We start from the raw sequence: 16,983 nt of genomic DNA, 5'->3' as shown, positions 1-16,983 counted from the left end.
AAGTCAGATGAGCAAATATATATATATATATATATATATATATATATATATATATATATATATATATATATATATATGTGTGTGTGTATGTGTGTGTGTGTGTGTGTGTGTGTGTGTGTGTGTCTGCGCGCATGCATGTGTCACTGTTGTCTGAAGAAAATCTCGTTTGTCCATTTTTGAAAATTTTCAGTTTTTGACAGAATTTGAAAATATATGTTGTCTTTGACATTTTATGCAAATTTCATGATGAATGGCCTAAAAGAAATTACCCAAAATGCCTTTGAAAAAATTATAGTTCCATTGATTTACATTATAAGTAGTTTTTTTCCTTCTCCTGTAAAGTTACTATTTTGGAGATATGAGGTTTTCTTCTGTGATACATATATATATATATATATATATATATATATATATATATATATATATATATATATATATATATACCCTGCTCAAAAAAATAAAGGGAACACTCAAATAACACATCCTAGATCTGAATGAATGAAATATCCTCATTGAATACTTTGTTCTGTGCAAAGTTGAATGTGCTGGCAACAAAATCACACAAAAAAATGCCACCCCACACCATTACTGACCCACTGCCAAAACAGTCATGCTGAAGGATGTTGCAGGCAGCAGATCGCTCTCCACGGCGTCTCCAGACTCTGGCACCTCTGTCACATGTGCTCAGTGTGAACCTGCTTTCATAAGTGAAGAGCACAGGGCGCCAGTCGCGAATTTGCCAATCCTGGTGTTCTCTGGCAAATGCCAAACGTCCTGCACGGTGTTGGTCCCATCTGTGGATGTCGGGCCCTCATACCATCCTCATGGAGTCGGTTTCTAACCATTTGTGCAGACACATACACATTTGTGGCCTGCTGGAGGTCATTTTGCAGGGCTCTGGCAGTGCTCCTCCTGTTCCTCCTTGCACAAAGGCGGAGGTAGCGGTCCTGCTGCTGGGTTGTTGCTCTCCTACGGCCTCCTCCACGTCTCCTGGTGTACTGGCCTGTCTCCTGGTAGCGCCTCCAGCCTCTGGACACTACGCTGACAGACACAGCAAACCTTATTGCCCCAGCTCGCATTGATGTGCCATGCTGGATGAGCTGCACTACCTGAGCCACTTGTGTGGGTTGTAGAGTCTGTCTCATGCTACCACGAGTGTGAAAGCACCACCAACATTCAAAAGTGACCAAAACATCAGCCAGAAAGCATCGGTACTGAGAAGTGGTCTGTAGTCCCCGCTCGAGCAGTTATTAGCTTTATCATAAGTATTATATTTAGATAAACAAAATCTAGTCATACATTAAAGATTGCAGGACTCTACATCTTTGAGCTCTACTTCTAATTAAATCTTGGCCAATATGACAAACATTATCACAGCATCCCGTTTTCATCAGGTTTTAGAGATTACTTTATGGTGAAAATCCTGTCATGGTTTTTGGTGTCCTAAAATTGAGGCTGTACACAAAAAGCCCAATTTAAGCACATTACTGTTGTCTTCTTTCTTACAGTGCTAGAGCAGTGAGAGTCTACCACCCCTCCTAATAAATATCTACAGAAAACTGCACACAGCAGCAATTACAGCCATTATAAATCTGCTAAGTGCTGAGGCGCCTAATGGTACATCGAATGCAGTGACTGCCATGACATAACCTGGTAACCGCAACAGTGAAAGCACACTGGGAACATAGACAAATCCTAGGCTATATTTCAGTGGAAACCATCCTGTATTCCATTCACTCTGTTTTCATCATTACTGAACCTCTATTCAAATCCCAGAACTGCAAGTCTACAAGCAGCTTGCCCTAAAACCCAAGATTTACGCCGGACCCTGTTCCACCGTGCGACCATAATTAATGCAATGTTTGTACCACTCTGGAAAAGCTTTGTCCAAGGTGGTGACTTCACCGCACGAGAGCTGTTGCCGTTACGTCTACTTAATATTTCAACAAATACTTAGTAAACTGCTGTTAATCTGTCTACAGTAAGCAAAACCTTTCAGAAGTAAAGAATAAATGCAGAAGTAGATGCAGCGATTAGCTCATAAAAACAAGTTGCTTTCTTCTTTTTGGTTTCGGCTGATTGATCGCGCTCAGACAGAAGCCTCTGAACGACATCCAAGCAAACATTTATGAAGTAGGTCAACTGAGGTGTGCCATGCTATATGACAAACTGTTGTGGAGAAAGAACCAAGTAAAGAACCACATCCTTCTGCTGCCTAAGTAAACAGAGCGAGGTCCGTGTGCCCTCTACTGCCAGGTTTCCAGCTTCACGTCTCGGCCTAATTTATTTCTACTCATCACTACCTTCCCGGGTTCGTGAGACAGAGCATCTGTCTACAAGATGGTATCGTGTGCACTATGAGGATTAAACGGAAACTGATGCCAGAGGTGCAAAACATTGTGTAACTCAGAAGCGCTAACCCGACATATTAATAATTAAGAGATAACTGAATCCCTGGAAGCAAAGAAGAGTGAAATATTGGAACGCATGAACCTGAGGAGAACCTAGCCAGTGACAAGGTTCTTCAGTTGCATTCTCAGGCAGATATCACCAATTGAATCCTCCAGAGTTTTCTCCCTTTGAGTCTTGAGTCTTAAGATGTTAGTTAGCTAGAGCAGTTGTGGCCAGTTGTGGTTGGAACTTCTCTCTGTAGGAAGGTAGATCTCCAGGAACAGGGTTGGAAACCACTTTCTCAAAGACTTCCTCCCTTTGAGTCTTGGATCCTCTCTGTGTTTAATACTCATGGTCTAATCAATGTTCTTCTTTTGAGTCTTGGTTCTTAAGAAATAGGCTGAAAGTTCTTATAAATCGTAACCTCTAAAAAATGAATCCTCTTATAAAGTAAACATAATATAGACTATACGGTTAAACCAGAGATTTACTGGAAAATGTTTATATCCAAACCGAAATGTATACATGACTGCATCTATGTTCAGGAGGTGAAGTCATGTTGTCAGGTACATTGGAGTTTGTTTAACCCTTAGAAATGAAGAATTATTGTTTCACTATTTAAATGAAATTACATGTTATTCATAAAAATACAGTTATTACTGAAACAAATTAGACCTTTACATTCTGTATCTATAGATCTGCAAACAATGTCTCTTCATTCACAAAACAACACTCAACACATCACTTTTCATCAGGCTTCAATAATAATCAAATATTTCCTCTTCTACTTACAGACTTGTAGTCTGGGTTGGAAGTTTACAATCAGTACTTTCCACATCGTTTCTCTATGTTTGTTTTAGAGCTGGCCATCACTGTTAGGTTAAAGTCAATCATATGTCTGTCTCCTCTCTTCTCTTATCTAATGCATCAATGTTTAATTGGTGGAATCATCATTTCATTCCAGTTAGTTTTCCAGCAAGGAAAAACTCCCTCAGAGCTGAGGAAGAAACCTTGGGAGGTACCAAGGCTCACTGCCTCAAGGCCTCTGGTCAAGCTACCTACAAAGTTATTACACTACTAATATTAATAGCAGTAGTATTAGTAGTAGTAATAGCTAGGAGTCCAACAGAACTTTAATGTAGAGTGGGCAGCTAGTCCAAGGCAGGGGGCAGTAGTTGGGGCATGGGCAGCTAGTCTGAAGTGGGTACCTTCAGTAAGTCGTCCATCAATGTCCAGCCGGACAGGTGGGTGGTCGTTTACTCTGAAAAAGGAAAAACACATGTACACATGGATATATTCTTCTTATCCCTGTTGTCACTGATTTAAGTCAAATAAATCAGCGGAAACACTGAGAAGAATTGACCATTACATGGTGTGACATTTCTTTATGATAGGACAGAAAATTTCCAAAAGAGCAAACTTTTTTTATGTGGTAACAACTACAAACCTTACCATTTAAAAGATAAAAGTTCTCATAACAGAATATTTTTATATCTTTATTAGTTTTACATTTACAGCATTTGGTGGACACTCTTAGCAGAGGTATTAACCACTATGCTACTCCAACCAATTTTAGCATTGTTATGATCCATAATTCATCCCTATTCTTTAGCTATTATTTAGGACCAGAATAGAGGATGAAAACTAATAAACAGCAGAAATTTTACACAAATGCATTCTATACAAATAAAGACAATAAAGGCAAAAAAAAAAAAGGTTAATTGATGCTACACAAGCAAACTGTTAAAACTCACATTATGCAAATTCCTAAGTTCCTAATTGTGATTTTGAAGCTGCATTTGTGTCTGATTTGTTATGTCTATATACGAGTATGAATAACTATGAATAAAAAATCCAAATAAAATGTTAATACTTATGAATCAATTCTCATTTCCAGGTTTTAAAAGTTAAAACTATTCAGCAAAATATAAAACACCACTTCAAGGCAAAACACGAGAAACCCAGCAACACGTTACATAATTGATGCTGATCAAAGAATTGATTGATGATCTTCAACAAGTTCCTCATTGTGTGAAAGGATGACATCACAGAGTGCATTCTAATTCCATTCTATGTGGAAACTCTGAGTTACTTTTACCGTCTGACTGATGAGGTCTGAATGCTTCAGTTTCAGAGTAAGTTTTACATTTTACTGAATTTTGGCAGGTTGGTGCCTCCTGTTGGTGGGAAAAGCCATTACAGTTTGAGAGACGTACAACCTCGGGAATATGACAGAAATGATATGACTGTACGAATGACATCAGCTGTTAGTTAACAGAAGAGCTGTCTAGATTTGACATTTTAGCAACAGTATTTGCATATTATAGAAGAATATATTAGATCAGGGCTGAATTCTAACTGCTATATCCGGGATTGAGGCTCAAATGTCACCTGTGCAATGTGCCATCTGTGGCACTGCTTCAGTGTAGTGGTGTCCTTTTTCTGTTATTGTCAACTTAACGGTTAGAAAAAGGCTCTGTGTAGGTACAACAGTACAGTGTAAATGTGCCTGTAACACTTTCTATGAACATCACGTTTGTAAGCATCTATAAGCACATCCATAACATGTTATAATGCATTTCTAAGGCATCATTACCATGGCTATAAATATTTATAAAAATGCATTACACTTTATAGCCATGCATTATTATGCATTATGAATTGTTAACATAATGCATTATAAGTACTGTTCATAACAAATTATAAGAGCTCATAAGCTGTATTTGTCTGCTCTAAGTAAAGTGAAGCGTACTGTACTAAAGCCTCCTCCAGTGTTAAGAGTGAGGCTTCAAGTGTTTATTGAAGGATTTACTGAAACACTAAAACATCCACAATAAAGCTCATTACAGGCTTCAAATATCAGAGTTGCTGAGCTGCCCTCAGTGTTTTATCCAATGTGGGAAAGTCAATGTACACCACTGTTAATGTGAGCCACTGTTAATGTACACCACCGTTAGCCTGGCACTGACTTAACACTGCAGCTCTAACAGCACCAATGGTGAGAAATAAAACATTGGAAATCCCAGGATGTAAATAAACTGCATTTGTCTACTTTACACTGTCCAAGCTGGGACTGACTTCTTTGGCACTGACAGTATAACATGTTATTAACACTACTTATAATGCATTATATTAACAATTCTTAATGTATAATAAACATAATGTAATGCAGTGTTATTAATTTTTATCAGGATTTATAAACTGTTTATAATGCCTTATAAATGCATTATAACATGTTACCAATGTGTTTATAGATGCTTACAAACTTGACATTCATAGAAAGTGTTACTGTTTTTTTTTTTCTTTATCAGGGAAAAAAATTTTACAACCTATTGTTTTAAAACAGAACAATAAAATTAACAGGCTGGAGTCAAATAGGTTGTGTCTGACAATGCAAATTAAAAACTATAATATCAATGGATTATGGGACAGTAATGCTTGCTTACTGAAGTTACTGAATGTAGATATATAGATATATATTATATACTTGAGCCCTGTGACATAATCATGCTATAAGCTTGTCATACACACTTAAAAATGACTGCACTTCAAGGGTTCTTTAGTAAAGAAAATGGTTCTATATAAAACCATGAACAATCAAAGACCCCCCCCCCCCCCCGCCGAACTGTTCCACTGGGAGGTCTGAGACAATAAGGCAGGAGTTGCTGTTGCCTGGTGACTACAGGACAACAGCTCTGCTCTGAATAGGCAAGCAGTGCGCTGCATTAGCAGGAACTGAAGTCGGTCTCCACTCAGCCCTGCTGGGTTTTACTTACAGGGCTCCGAGAAGAGCTCATGCATAATTCACATGGAAGAACCTTCAGCAAATGAAGACGCCTAGCACACGAGGGTTCTGAGAGCTGCAGACAGACGGGAAGATATCTGACACTAAATCCACCTGTGGACGAAGATACGCACAGCAGGTAAGACTGTGAATTTGTCTTTTGGCATTTGAGGATTCTGACATAATACCCACATATTATACATTAAAATGTTCAGAGGAATCTCAGCTCTCGCTATAATGATGCTCTTTTAAACCTGGAGCACTGAGTATATAGATCATTCACCCTGAAAGCTGAAAAAATGAAATCTGTTTTATTTTTAGAACGCTTGTGAAAACAGCTTTTCTCAGATTTGTTTTGGTGCTCGAAATGTGTTTACAAAAGTCTCAAGTTCATAAAGGTATTGCAATGCATGAATAAAATAGAGATATGTTCTCCTCATCACTACTTTCCAAAGTTTTTACTCACCACTCGTGCCTTTGTCTGAGGCAACTCACCGAAAAAGGAAGTGTTTTTGGCATGACGGTCAGTCCTTAGTGGTTTCCTGAGTGTCCATTGGTCAGTTTCACACAGAATGTCGATGGACACATGAATCCACCAGCTCCACACAGTGAGAGGCAGATGACCTGTATCTCAGCCCCTCTTCATAGGCTCATAACTCCGAATGTGAGTCTTGTATGATCTTGTGATGAGATGAATGGAAAGGATGATGAATTAAAAGTAATGAGATGTACAGGAAAATGTAGGTTAGTATCCTCAAACGTTTAGAAACAGATGGAGGGTTAAAATTAATGATGCAGATGTGACAAATTGCTCTGTGCTTTATTGATACATTATTTTGGGGAATAAAACATGATAAAAGACTGTTAGTACAAAGGAGTAAAGAGTATGTTGAACATTTCTGCATAATTCAATGGTTAAGACGCAATGATAATAAATAAATGCCAACTCGGGTTTCCTTACAGTGGTGATGATAGGAACCAGGGGTCGCCATGACTAGAACACAGATACAGACATTTTATTTACCATCCAGAACCACCAGAGAACCTACACGAGTCTTCTGAGTTTATATGGAATGTTGATGATGGAAAAAAACGCTCCTTTACTGCACTTCTTTTTTCTCACAGGCCCAATGGCAAAAGGTAAAAAGAAGTCAAGTGAGTCAAAAGGGAGAAAAATCACCCTGAAGATGGCCAAGAATGCCCTGAAGCTCACTGTGGATGGAAAGCGGCGCCTGGACCTCAGCAACATGGAGATCACCACCTTCCCAAAGTGCATCCTGAAGCTCTGCGATGTGGACGAGCTGGACCTGAGCCGAAACATGCTGAAGAAGATTCCTGACATCATCGACAGCTTCGTCAACCTACGCTGGCTGGACCTGCACAGCAACCAGCTGGAACAGCTGCCCGAGGCCATCGGGCGCCTGCCGAAACTCCACAGCCTGAACCTGTGCAACAACTTGCTGACCACGTACGGAATCCCGTATGAGTTGGGTCTGCTGAGGAATCTGAGAAGCCTCAACCTGGGCATGAACCGCATTGAGACCCTGCCACCCTCCCTTGCTGCCCTCAAGGAGCTGCGCCACCTAGGCCTCTTCAACAATCTGCTCATGGGCGTGCCACAATGGCTCCACAGCCTGCCCAACCTGCAGACGCTCAACGTCAAGAGCAACCCCATATGTTCAGATGAGCCCCAAAAGCTGGACCCCATCCGGCGGGTGGAGTGCCTGTACCTAGTCAGGGAGGGCTGCCTCTGTAGTGAATGTCTCCAGAAGTGCAAAGAAGAGAGGGGCAAGGTGGATAGTAGGATCAGTAAGGGTCTGGTTCAGAGGAGATCCATCCTTGCTGGGCTGATTACACCCAATTCTGTGGCACAAGATGACAAGGCAGTGTGCAGATGAAGAACGCCTGCAGCAGGGTTCCATGTGGACCAAGATAGGATCATTTTTGGACTGTTTTGTGTGAAAATTGACACTCCTGCTAAAAATATAATGGTTAAATAATAACCCTTAGAAATCTATAGTTATTACATAATTTGCAATATAATTACAATGTAATTGCATAATAATTACATGGTAGTAAAACAATAAATTACAGCTCATTTACATTTTGTATCAGCATTACTAAATGTTGGCTAAATCTGCCTGTGAATCACTTTAATCTGCTCATTTTAGTATAAAAACAGAACAAACTAAACCGAACATAAACCACAACAGCTTTAGTAGCATATAGAGCTGAACCATGGAGCTGGGCCTTCAGTTCAAGCCATAAGAGTCAGAACTTTGTCATGAAAATGAGAGAAAAACACCTTTATAACAATATTATGTTCAATATTACTAGCACCTCTATGGGGTTTTATATAATATATTAGAGCTAAGGTAATACTGGTACACAGTGGTTGTTCTAGAATAAACACAGACATATAAAAGCCTATGAAAGTTGTTCCATATGTTTTATCTGAAGCTTGAAACAGACATGAATGTATATCTGAGTATGTATGTATCAGTTTTACAGTGACTCTTTCAGTAAAGAGTTCTGAGGTAAAGCTGCCGCCACTGTTTCACATTCCTAACAACAAACCTGCTTAGACTATAGCTCAGATTTAGGCAGTAATGCATCTAGAACCTCTAGGTCTAGAAGTCCAAACCAATGAGAGTTCATTAGGTTGTATCTACCTAATGGCCAAACCTGACTGGACAATTTTTAGGTTGTTTCAAGATTTTACATTATTTGGATCTGTTATAGAGAATTTAAAGCTCTGTTGCTGGTTTTTAAAGCCTTAAATGAGCTTAAAGCTCCTGAACATCTGTTTGTTTATGATCTTAGATCTGCAGATACTGACATCCTGAACACCTTCAGTAAAACACAGAAAACATGGAGAGACTCTTTCAGTTCTTCTGCTTCTAAACTGTGGAGCTCATCTCAGCTTTTATTAGACAGTCGAGCTCAGAGCTCACTTTTAATAAACATCTGAAAATGTAGCTCTTTAACTCAGAGCTTCAGTAAAACTCTAGGCTCTTTGGGTTTATCTGTTTAATATGATCTGTGTTACTGTGCATTATTATGGTCTTTAATTGTCAGAAGAAAACCTTATATCTCCAAAATGGTACCTTCACAGGAGAAGGAAAAAACCTACTTTACTTGTGGAAGTCTATGGAACCAGATGGTTTACCAAGTCAGTTCGGGCTGTTTCTTTTGGTGCATTCATCATGAAATTTACACACAATGTAAAGAACAACAGGCATTTTCAAATTACATCAAAAACTGGAAAACTGAAAAATGGAGATATGAGTTTTTTTCTGACAGTAGTGATATAGTTTCTTCTATAACTGTTAAGCATTGTCACCTGTCTGTAAAGCACTCTGGGATGTATGAAAAATAAAGATACTGCTATAATTAGTAGTAGTAGCAGTAGCAGTATAAGCAGTATAAGAGTATAATAATAATAATAATAATTATTATTATTATTATTATTATTATTAAAATCCAGTGTAGTGCTATTGGCAATATCCACGAGGCAGTTGATTTGTCCTACTGCAACATGCTTTTTTGTGGATTTGCAATTACAAGTTTCTAATGAAAAAAAACATTGCTTTGTTCATTAAATCCGGGTAAAAACAGTGAGATCGAATGTGTATATTAAATATGAATGGACAGAATGAGAGAGTAAGTGAGAAAGTGAGATATAGAACAGTAATACTCAGCGTCTCCATGCGTTGATTTGGCAGCGCTCTGAGACAGCAGGGGGTGTCGCTCTCCGGCTCTGTAAGAGGTGATAAAAGGTTTGTGCGTAATGCCACTGATAAGCTGCCAAAGCAACCACAAGATCAGTGCCACTCACTGTCTGAATGCCTGCCAATAAATCTGCTTTCATACTGCTAAACTACTTAGCACCGGGCCTAAATCAGCCTTTCTGAACACCTCAGATTTCCTCTAACGCAGTGAAGCAGGACGGAACGACATGAAGGAGATTCTAGTGCTGAGATTATTTTCCTATTTATGGCAATTTCAGCCCACAGTGCAGCATATTAATCCATAAAATCCCAGACCTGTTACATAGTAGGGCTTATAATTCAGAAAATACAGGGACTTCAGTGCAAACTGGCTGAGCTGTTCTTAGGTTATAGCAGTGTGTAATAAACTTTGGACACGCTGTTGGGTTCTAGATATTTGAGGGATTAGAAATCACTAGTGAATCAATCATGTGACACATTACAGACTCATCTGGAGCTCTGATTGGTCTGAATGCTCACAGCATTGACTGGTTAGAGGGCCTATTTGCATATCACGGTGTTATTATAAGTATTGCAAAGGCCAATATTATGATACCAACAAACAACTCAATGTGCAGCTCTAGTAATAAGATACTGCTCTTTCTTTCTCTCCAGTCTACCAAATATATCACTGGGCTTAATTAAACTTCCATTTGAAATGGCTTCTGCATAATTAAGTGGTTCAGATGTAAACAGAGCAGTTAGGTTTCTAGAGAAACTTACTGAGTCAGAACTGTTCACAGTGGTTGTGATAGGAACCAGACGTCCCCCTCTAAAAGCTCCCTCACAGAAAGTTCCTAGATGAAATGGTTATGAATTCACTGCCTGATGACGGAGACGCTGTTTTATGATAGTTTAGAGAACTTAAACTTCATTCATGGTGGAGGGATACATGCAGGGCACTGTGTGGCAAAATAGTCCCCAAAGAAAACTTATTATTCCAGATTTTCCACTATTTTCCATCATCAACATTCCATATGAACTCAGAAGACTCTTGTAGGTTCTCTGGTGGTTCTGGGTAGTAAATAAAATGTCTATAACTGTCTTGTAGTCATGGCGACCCCTGGTTTCTATCACCACCACTGTAAAGACGTCTGAACCATTTTACAACAAACGGCTCTGAATCTTTCTGATTACATCTCACACACTGAGCTATGGAGAAATGTGGTTAAAAAATTCAGTGAAATTTCATTTTAAGACTAGACTATTGCCCAATATTAAGCTGTGGTGCTATGGCCTGCATGTGCCACTCGGGGGAAGCACAGGACACACTAGCCCATGTCTGAAGTACCTTACCTGCTCCAAAACCTGGATGCTTTGTCCTATAATTATCTGTTACATTGTGTTCTTTCATCAGAACCACATGGGAATGCCGGGACTGCACATTAAGGCAAATTTAGTCTTTTTTTATTGTCTTTAATATGTTAAATAAAGGGAAAATTCTGCCCCTTCCACCTTACAGATTTCAAAATATGACATTTATTAGATGGTCTTTATTCTATTCTGGGTTAGTTTCATGTAAAGGATGACTCTATTCAACTGTTTTTATACCTCATAGTAGAAAAATATTGAGTGTTTATTTGCTACAAACTTAAAGTATATGGCCTGTGATTGTAAAGGGAAGATTAGAACTGTCCACTGAAAGGCCTTGAAATAACTGATTTACAGCTGAGCCATAATGAAAAACAGTATGAGGACTGTGATAATTTACATAATTTGCAGTTAGATTGTATTGATTGCATTTGCATTTTTCTTGAGGGGTTTCTAATTAAAGCTTAGGTCACTTTTATTGATCGTGTCACATTCGTCACTCTTTTTGCACAGTGTGAATGTGAGCAGAGCAGCAGGCAGTGCCTGTGCAGCAGAGTGTCTCATACTAATTAAATTACACAGCAGTTGTAACAAAGCTGATAATAAATTCCTGAAAATGTGAGGGGAAGCTTGCCTTGTTAGTGGAAGTCCACTAAACTTTCCAAAATTCCTTCATAGATTCTTTACAGCAGTGGTGACAGGAATCAGAAATTGTGATTTTAGTTATTGCATTAATTGTTTTATTCTTTTGGCACATACTGCTGCTTTTATCAAGCATTATTTCTTCAAACAAGCACAATTATTTACTAATAGAAGCCAATTTCTGTAGATACAATTCCTTAAAACAGGTCAAAATGTCTAGAAATAAATTAAATAGTATAATAACATTCTTACAACAATAGTATAATGAGAAATAATATAAATATTAGGTACATTGACCAAGTTTAAGATCATTTCACTGCATGTTAAGGTGTGTGTTCAGACTTGTGTGCCAGTTTCATACATAAAATGTGTCTGATCTTGATTAGTGGTTCAGTACATCAGCATCCGTCCTCTAAATATGATGCCTCTGTTATTATTATTTTTAATACTCAATCAATTCTGATAGGAATACAAAGATCAGTCACTCAAACACCAAAAACACTGTTAGACAAACATGTGACGAGGTCAGGACTGCTACTGTACACAGGCTGTGTCTTCAAGCGACCGTACGTCTACGCCACTGTCAGAGCCTCAGATTTCAAAATGAATAAAGTAGCTAAAAATACCAACCTGGCAACCAAATTGCACATCTGGGTGCAACGGGAAGCTACGCTGGTCTAACAGCCCATGTAAACAGCACTGAGTCCATCTCTAAAATAGGACTGGCTGTGTGTTTGTAGGACACTGGAACAAAAGGGCTGTGAAAAAAGGCTCTTTCTAAATAGAACTGCCGTGCAGAACGTAAACACACAGTTTACACTCCAGTTCATACAGTCCATAGACGACACCTCCTCCAAGACCATCGCTGCAGAACATGAACTACGTTCTTAGGAAAGATGGTGTCTTGAGGTTCTTTGGTAAGAAAATGGTTCTGTATAGAATCAAACACTTAAAGAACCGTCTGCATGATCAAAAGATTCTTTGCATCACTTGAGGGTTCTTCAGATTGATGGAGTGCTATAGAATATGCCTTTTGAAAAGGGTTCTATATAGCACCAAAGAAGGTTCTTCTACTGATCCAAGCTTGTCATCATAACAATAGCAGCACCCTTTGTGGTACTGTATAGATAGATAGATAGATAGATAGATAGATAGATAGATAGATAGATAGATAGATAGATAGATAGATACTCTGCTACATAACACTGCCATAAACATGTCATGGCAGATTTATTTCAGTAATATAACAGGCTTATGTCTCCATCGCCAGTAATTGTCTTTATAAATGCCATGATGTTTGACAGCTCATGTCACATTTTGCTAATTTGTTTATACTTCAGTTATTAATCATGAGAAATGTAACAAATATGAGACATACCAGTAACATCACAGTGTTATAGCACAAAACAAAAATCAGTCATGACAGCATATGACATCTGCTATGACACGTTTATAGCATGGTTATGTCAATGTTATTTTGCACACTTCTAACTACATTACACTGATTTAAACTTCTGAACTACACACTTAAAAAGATTATGCTATAGTGCTGTAGATGGTTCTGTACAGACCTTTCTTAAAAGTGTTCTATAGTTTTACGTGTGTAGCATTCGATTCATTGCTTGTTATGTGGTTTAATACTTGGTCCCCCTTGCGTTACATGACAGATTACTTCAGTAATACAACAGTGCAAAGAACCCTTTAATCATGCAATGGGTTCTTTGAGTGTTCATAAATCCATACGAAACCACTGTCTTTATTAAAGACCCCTAAAAGAACCATCATTTTTAAGTGCGGAGCATTCGATTCATTCCTTGTCATGTGGTTTAATATTTGTCCCACTTCACTTGAACGCTGAGACATAACACTGACATAAACATGTCATGACAGATGACTTCAGTAATAAAACTAAAGAACCCTTTAATCATCCAAAGGGTTCATTGTGTCTTCATGATTCTACAAAGAACCTTTTTTCTTTAATAAAGAACCCTTGAAGAACCATAATTTGTAGCGTGTTGCGTTAGGCCGGAGTGCCACTTTAAGAACACATAGCTTATCTGGGAGCTGGAAGAGGAGTGCGGTGGTTGAACCAGGAGCTCCCAGCCTGGTGTGAGTGGTGAAGGAGGCGTTTTATTGCTGGTTGCTGCTGCAGGCCCTCCCTCCCCCACCCTGCCTGAGAGATGGAGCAGCTGTGACTGATTCAATTGAAGTGTCAGAGCAGGAGCCATTATCCATCCAGAGGTGGCGTTCTGAGAGCATGTTTATGGAGAAAACGAGACAGGAGAAGAAGAAGGCCACGAGGACTGGAGGCTGGAGGTTGGAGGAGAGTAAACAGAGGGGGAAGAAGGAGGAAAAAGGGACAGAGCAGGAGAGGAAAGAGAGAGAGGGAGGATCCCCTGGAGAGGCAGAGAGGCTGAGCCCACATGCCTGCGGCCAATTGAAAGGAGCTTCCCTCACTCTCAGGCTGGCTGAGCAGCAGATTGTCGTAATAAAGCCAGAAATGAGGACCGGTCAGAGACGGAGAGCAGGGGGTGGTGGTGAATAATGCAGCTCGACGTGGGTGTGGACCGCTGAACGTGTGAGGGAACCCTCCCCCCGCCCGCTCTGTGAAGTCAGAGCACGAGGAGAGCAAGGAGAGGCTGAGGAGGGAAGAGAGAGCCACGGTGGAGGAGGAGAGGAGACAGAGAGAGGGAGCATAGCCAGAGAGAAGGGGAGGACGGAGTATGTGGAGGGTGCAACGATGACAACCATGCTAAGCCCTAAGATCAGACAGACCAGGAGAGGTACGGTTCAGCTCCGTCTATCCTTCACTACCATTCATCACGCCATGCTCGCATTCATCTCTCAGCATCCTACAGCTGTAGGTGCAGCACTGCTGTCAGAATGCCTTATGGGGCTCTAATGAGCCTGTAATTGATGCTAATGATCAGTTGTGTAGGATAAAAATATTACACTGCAATAACTCAAACTGGCTTACGCAGTCTTAATGCATTTATCCTTAAAGCTAATAATATGATGTATAGAGAGGCACTGATATAGAATTTCTGGTAGGAAAATGTTGATTAATAGCTTGTTCAATAACATATATATATATATATATACATATTAGGTAGTAAATGAATTAATAATAGACAGCTAATAATATGTCATATGATACATTGGTATGCGGTACATTGGCCAATACCAATATCAGTAATCAATATATCATTGCTATCAACCTCCATAGATAAATTGCAAACACTAGCTGCACTTAAATGCATGATGAATGGATGGAAAATACTCCAGAATTACTTGTAAATATTTTTTTTTACATTAACTTCCACTATAAGTTACACATGGTTTATGATATGAGGTGCAACAGCAACTATATATATATATATATATATATATATATATATATATATATATATATATATATATATATATATATATACACAGTACTGTGCGAAAGTCTTAGGCACCCAAGACACATTTTCAAAATCTATTTATTTGTATAATATTTGAATAAACAAAAAATATATATATAGAATAGTTATTTTCTGGATGTTAGTGTGTTTGTTTAACCATTTTCAAACCTCTCCTCATGAAAGCCCAGTTTGACCAATCAGTGCTTCAGTAAATTGTGCTCATGATGTAATTGATGATATTAACAAGTCTCTGTGGCGGTTGTGAAAGTGTCAAGGAAAAGTATGGACCCAAGAATTCTTGTTACTTTTTATTGTTTTTATGTTTATTTGAATTATGAATGTGGCTTTATTCTAATGTATATTGTGATAAACTCACTGCTGAGGTCAATTGTTTAAAAATTTGCATAGATGCCTAAAACGTTCACACAGTACTGTACAACATCACAGTACACAGTAACTATACAACATCAAATCAAAACTGTTACATAATTTGAAAAAACCAGCTGATGTTTTTTTTTTCTTTTTTCAGGAACATTTTGGGTACCAATGAACTAAGTGTCAGCATTCATAAGCACACACAACACCTACATAAGCCTTTCATAGTGACTGATATAAATCTACATAACCTGTACAAAGGCTTATTCCACATTAAAACTTTCTGTGCTTAGGTGACATCAAACTCACATGTCAGATCATGTCAGTGATTTCATTACAGGGAAGGGAGTTTTACTCCACTTCGCATTATGCTTACACATATTAGACAACCTATAATATAATATTATATTCTGGTTTACATACACTCTTAAAACATGGTTCTTTAGGGGTTCTGCATAGAACCATGAACACTCAAAGAGCCATTTGCATGATCATGTCTAAATGGTCAAATGCTTCTTTGCATTGTGAAGTGATTCTTCAGATTGATGGTGAATATATGAAAGGGTAATAGCACCAAACAAAGGTTTTTTCATTGTTATGATCTCAAGCTTGTAACAATAGAATAAGACTTTTTGGGTGCTATATAGAACCTTTTTTAACCTCTTCAACTCCTTGTTCTTCATAACTTTCATACTTCATAAGCTACATTCAGAAGCTGGGCATCGTATGAGGCTGTAACTCTTCTCTCCAGTCTAATAGAGGGTGATGTCATTTTAAAGCCTTATAATAAAAGAAGCTGAACTCAGTTTGTTTTTCTACTGAAAGTTGACCCATTTTTCCCCAAATCTGGGCTATAAACTATAAACAGACGGTGTCTCTTCAGTGATCTGCTCTGTAAACATTACTTTTATAAAATAACACAAAGAGCGTCTGAGATTTTTGGCTTTCAGCAGTAAATTGTAAGCATATAGTGATATGTGTAGATCATAAAACACATGATCTGTTCATTTGAGGGAAACTTTTACAAAAATAAATAAATACATAAATAAAAAACTACATTTTATGCAGTTACTGAATAATTTGCCTCACGAGTTGGTCACGAAAATTCTGATGGACTAAGAGGTTAAAATGGTTCTGTATAGAACCAGATAGGAGCACATTCTCCATCAATCTGAAGAACCATCTTTTTTATGTAGTTCTGCTAAATAATTCATCTTAAAAGTTAATAAGATGTAGAGATTCATTTTGTGCTGAAAATGCTAAATAATAGCTGATATACTGCTGTTCCCAGTAACAGTCTTAT

General features: G+C 38.5%; 2 protein-coding genes across 2 annotated transcripts in view; both read left to right on the top strand.

The window, feature by feature from the left end:
• Positions 1-6,089: 6,089 nt before the first annotated feature.
• lrrc18b (leucine rich repeat containing 18b) lies at positions 6,090-9,046 on the top strand. Its single transcript, XM_017714322.2, has 2 exons — positions 6,090-6,314; positions 7,301-9,046. Exon 2 carries the CDS (start codon positions 7,306-7,308, stop codon positions 8,071-8,073), a length of 768 nt encoding a protein of 255 aa, XP_017569811.1. The 5' UTR covers positions 6,090-6,314; positions 7,301-7,305; the 3' UTR covers positions 8,074-9,046.
• A 5,062-nt stretch (positions 9,047-14,108) lies between these two features.
• si:dkey-191m6.4 (rho GTPase-activating protein 22) overlaps positions 14,109-16,983 on the top strand; it is a 35,060-nt gene continuing 32,185 nt past the window's right edge. Inside the window, exon 1 of the mRNA XM_017714321.2 lies at positions 14,109-14,681. Coding sequence (XP_017569810.2) covers positions 14,639-14,681 — 43 coding nt within the window. The 5' untranslated portion in view covers positions 14,109-14,638. The remainder of the gene's footprint in view (positions 14,682-16,983) is intronic.

Source organism: Pygocentrus nattereri, chromosome 13 (assembly GCF_015220715.1).
Source record: "Pygocentrus nattereri isolate fPygNat1 chromosome 13, fPygNat1.pri, whole genome shotgun sequence".
Classification (NCBI taxonomy): Eukaryota; Metazoa; Chordata; class Actinopteri; order Characiformes; family Serrasalmidae; genus Pygocentrus; species Pygocentrus nattereri.
The sequence above is the reverse complement of the archived record's forward strand: the minus strand, read 5'-3'. Positions and strand labels throughout refer to the sequence as shown.